Here is a 5,055-nt window from a genome sequence, read left to right as displayed (position 1 = left end):
TATATATATATATATATTAAAGATGTGGAGTTCATCTCGCCTATAAAGTATTTTCACCAGACAAATTCTCCAAACAATGGTCAGATGGTTTTAACAACAGGAAAACAAATCTAGAAAATGATGATGCTGAACATTTAGATGAAAGGGTAAGAATGACTTCATTCATCTTAATACATGATTTTTCTATCGAATTCTGAATTACGAGCATTCGGAAACATAATCCTAGTATTTCACATAGTATTTCAAATTATATAATTTTAAGTCATTTAAATTCAATTCTTTAATGATAACAATTTTCGAAGGAGATCTTTCAGGAATCATCGATTTTAAATTTAGATTCGACAATTTGATTCATATTTCAGTGTATTTCCCTATAAATGTGAGTTGAAACTTGCATGAAATAAAATTACTCGAAGTACTTTGTACTGGAGCGTTCTGTCAACTTTAATGAGTATTTTTAAAACTTTTTTACCTTCTGAAAGCCTTTTTTTTTTTCAATTTTCTTTAATTTGATTAAAAATGTAACAACACAAACGTTTTGAATAGAAATTTTTTTTTTGGAAATTTCAATTTTAATTTGACTTCTTGAAACTTTTAAAATAATGATAGAGTGATACAAAATTTAATATACGTTTTCATTGAAAATGCAATAAATAAATGAACTTAAGAAACGTATATAAAACTGATCAATCCTAATTATGGTAGAATGGAGAGTCGTGTTTCTGTATCAACTCTGCTTTCTACAGTTTATTTCACTTAAATAGAATACTCAAGGATCACACAAAGTAAAACAAAAATATTTATTTTAGAAATTATGAAAGTGGAAAAAGTCTGCATATTTCGAGAGCTCAAAAATAGTCACCTATTCTCAAGACTCACCAGATGTGAATGAGGAAAATAAAATAGATAATTGTAAGTTTCCAATGAAAAACTGGAAAATGAAGGGGAAAAACTATTAAAAAAACGCTGAGCAAATCAGTACAGGATGCAATTCCAAATGCTATGGAAAGATGTTGAGGAACTCTTGAAAACCAACATTCAAATTAATGAAACGAAATTCTACCGCAGCGTTTCTAAAAACCCTTACTTATGCGTAGAATAATTTTTGGAAATCGTTTTCGTGTCGCAAATGAAATTTTGAAACTTGTCCAAATGAAGCTCTGTGCAGTAATGTGTATAATTTATTATTATTACTGCAATCGTAGCCTATATAAGTTGTATACTAAGCACACCGGACAAACCCTTAGAGAAATCATGAGAATAAACATCATTTAATGACGTGTAACACCGCCTCTTGATTTGATAATCGCCTGGATTCAGTTAGGAAGTGAGACCACAAGGTGTTTCAGGTACGTCGAATCCAGTTTAATTTACTCGCTGAGGATTTGATCAGGCAAATCCTTCTAATGGCGAGGTAATTGATTTCGGCTTTTTATCTGTAGTTCCAACGTGTCCCACAAATTTTCATTGGGGTTCAAGTCAGGGGATTTTACAGGTCAGTTGAGATGCAATTGAGTGTCTGAGTGTTCATAAAACCAGTCACATATTCTTCCTGCCCGATGAACTTTGCTGTGTTGTCATCTTGAAAAATTGGGGTATCAATAGCACACTATTCCTGAGGATGTCGACTAAAAGGCAATTCCTGATCACCCAGAATGTTCAAATAAACCTGTTGGTTCACTTTATCGACCACCTCAGTGAGGAACCCAATCCATAATAAGAAAAACGTCCCCAAATCATGACAGGCCCACCTCCGGTTTAAACCCTGAACTTGCTCACCGTCAGGATGAAATGCTTCATCTGGTCTTCGTTGCACTCGACGACGTGGGTCATTTGAATGAAGGTAAAAACGTGATTTGTCAGACCCTATTACATTTCGCCAGTCAGCTATTGTCCACGTTCCGTGACTTCTCGCCCACAGAAGTCACGCAGCTTTATGCACCTGTGTGAGCAATGGCATCTTACGAGGTGTTTGACTCCAAATGTTTATTGCATTTAGTTCCCGTTGCAATGTTCTCTCACTAACAGGTTGGGATGAACATTCATTCACTAACTAAAGCAATTCCTGTTGGATTTGGAAAAGATTTTAATTGAAAAGTCGTGAAACACGTCTCCGGTCCCTTTCATGCTAGATCTTTTTCCGGCCACAATTCTGACGTCGTCTTTTGTGACCACGAGTACTACATCACTGCTTGCAGACACGTTGGACAGTTCCTATTGAAACACCAACAAATCCAGAAACTTCATTCCCCGTATAACCGTGGGCACTGCCAAACATAATTGCCCCTTTTAACCCCACTATCACATCCTTGCCTATATTTACACACAATTTCAGCTTAAAACAAAAATATCTCAATGATGGCTACATGCCTTTGATCACTTTGAAGCAGTTGAGAAATGTCATTTACCCACTGCGTCATCTATCGAAACCTAACTATAGAACGGTGCTTGCACACTAGAGATTGTCCGGTGAGCTTATACGTATAATACTGTGAAGGACCGAAAGTGGTGGATGTGGACAATCACATAGTCGCTTTGGTCCGAAATCTATACTAGGTCTGGTTAAGTACTACTGCCCGTTATACATTTGCTCGGTACTTCGAAAGCTGATGTTTCTCCTAATCTATTCTCAGTAGATATTAAAATATCGAATAAAAATAATAAAATCAACGAAAAATGAATATCAAATTAGATATAACAAATATTTCCGACATTAGCCAAAGCGACGATGTGATGGTTGACATTCACCGGTGAAAGTCGACATTCTCTTGATTACGGTCATTCACACTAACATTCATAATATATACCAGGGTGGCGAACCTTTATACACCAACGTGCCATTTTTTCTAAAAATTTTTTAAATGAAGTCACAGACGTGCCGTCAAATAATTTTGACTTCATGATTATTGGGAAAATAATAATACTAAATACTATCAAACCAGAACTTTATTTACATTGAAAAAAAATATACATTTTGCAATGTCTCAGCTATACGCGTAATTCAACTTAAAGTAACATCAGTGGGACTTCTGTTGTTGCAGATTAGATGACAAATAACTTATATTAGGTTGTAAGATATTAGTTTAAGCAGAACTGTTGATTTTTCTGCTAGTTATTTATTGTTAGCGTGTTTTTTATGGTTATTAATTGTTTTTTTAGCATTAATTGTTAATTTTTTTATTTATAATTGTTTATTATTTTGTTTGTTTTTTGTGAATTTTAATTTAATTGTTACATATGCTTCATAGCGTAATAACATTTGTGCAATAACAATTAATAGTGAAATAACAATAGTGATCGGTGGCGTGCCCAAAATATTGTGTCGCGTACCGTAAATGGCACGCGTGCCATTGGTTCGCCATCCCTGATATATACTTATTTGTCATCATTTAATCACCCATAGATACATCGGCATGAACAAAGTAACAGAGACACTCAACTAAATCGAATGAACTACATGTTTTGAGCAAACTAAAAAAAGAAATTAAATTTCATTTATGTCAAACATAATACATAATTTATTCGCGTCTTTTCCGTCATATACCATTGAGACTTCTTACGTTTTTCGATTATTATCTGGGAAATATATAAAAAAAAATTCCTTCTATCATTTCAATGAAAAACGTAATTTCTAAAATTTTTATTTGTTTAAATTTTAATTGTTTTTTACAGTTTTGGTACCTAAAATATATTTAGGAATAAAATTTTTAAGAAAATTATAAATTTTATTTCAAGCATCCTCCATCGATTCTTCTCCACGGATTGGCAAATACCAAAGAAACTTGGGATGATTGTGCTCAAGGAATTGCCAACGGAACCAGCACATTGGTAAACTAACAATTTATTTTCTTTTCATTGATTGCGCACATTTTTCATTGACATTTTATTCTATATATCGTCAGATAATTTGCTTTATAGTCTGTGAAGATGTATCAAGAAGCTGATGTGTGTCAGGAGGTGAGGTTTGATGTTGTAACCATCTCGTTAAATAACAGGCGAACCTCACTTTACACCAACTTATAAAAGAAAAGAAATTCAGAAGGCTTTACAAAATAAAAAGCGGAAAAGAATTTAAACAGTCTCATAAAACTATTATAAACGTGACTAAACTAAATAATAAAAACAATCTTAAATTCTAAGAAGTTACGGCTGCATCAAAGAAAGAAGAATCAAATAAATCAAATAACAATAAGAGAGATTAGTATTCATAACATATAATTAGCTCCTCAGTCTTCTTAGCCAGTTAATTAATATTGGAAATCAACCCACAAGATGCGGAATTAAGGAATTAAAATCAAACAATGACGTGCATTGGACGGAAATTCACATCAAAGATAGTAACTATAAAAAAAATCAGGGAAGACTTAATGCCAATATATTCGTTTTCGTGTCAATCTCGCAAATGAAATTTTGAAACTTGTCCAAATGAAGCTCTGTGCAGTAATGTGTATAATTTATTATTATTACTGCAATCGTAGCCTATATAAGTTGTATACTAAGCACACCGGACAAACCCTTAGAGAAATCATGAGAATAAACATCATTTAATGACGTGTAACACCGCCTCTTGATTTGATAATCGCCTGGATTCAGTTAGGAAGTGAGACCACAAGGTGTTTCAGGTACGTCGAATCCAGTTTAATTTACTCGCTGAGGATTTGATCAGGCAAATCCTTCTAATGGCGAGGTAATTGATTTCGGCTTTTTATCTGTAGTTCCAACGTGTCCCACAAATTTTCATTGGGGTTCAAGTCAGGGGATTTTACAGGTCAGTTGAGATGCAATTGAGTGTTCATAAAACCAGTCACATATTCTCTGTTGTCATCTTGAAAAATTGGGGTATCAATAGCACACTATTCCTGAGGATGTCGACTAAAAGGCAATTCCTGATCACCCAGAATGTTCAAATAAACCTGTTGGTTCACTTTATCGACCACCTCAGTGAGGAACCCAATCCATAATAAGAAAAACGTCCCCAAATCATGACAGGCCCACCTCCGGTTTAAACCCTGAACTTGCTCACCGTCAGGATGAAATGCTTCATCTGGTCTTCGT

At 34.1% G+C, this 5,055-nt stretch overlaps 1 protein-coding gene across 2 annotated transcripts in view; it reads left to right on the top strand.

The window, feature by feature from the left end:
- The window catches only part of LOC107453891 (uncharacterized), a 38,592-nt gene that overhangs the window by 11,754 nt on the left and 21,783 nt on the right, over positions 1–5,055 (top strand). For both annotated transcript variants that reach the window (XM_016070893.3, XM_071181919.1), the window contains exons 2-3: positions 23–146; positions 3,736–3,828. In XM_016070893.3, the coding sequence (XP_015926379.1) occupies positions 23–146; positions 3,736–3,828 (217 nt within the window). The remainder of the gene's footprint in view (positions 1–22; positions 147–3,735; positions 3,829–5,055) is intronic.

Source organism: Parasteatoda tepidariorum, chromosome 6 (assembly GCF_043381705.1).
Source record: "Parasteatoda tepidariorum isolate YZ-2023 chromosome 6, CAS_Ptep_4.0, whole genome shotgun sequence".
NCBI lineage: Eukaryota > Metazoa > Arthropoda > Arachnida > Araneae > Theridiidae > Parasteatoda > Parasteatoda tepidariorum.
This window is presented reverse-complemented; position numbering and strand designations above follow the sequence as displayed.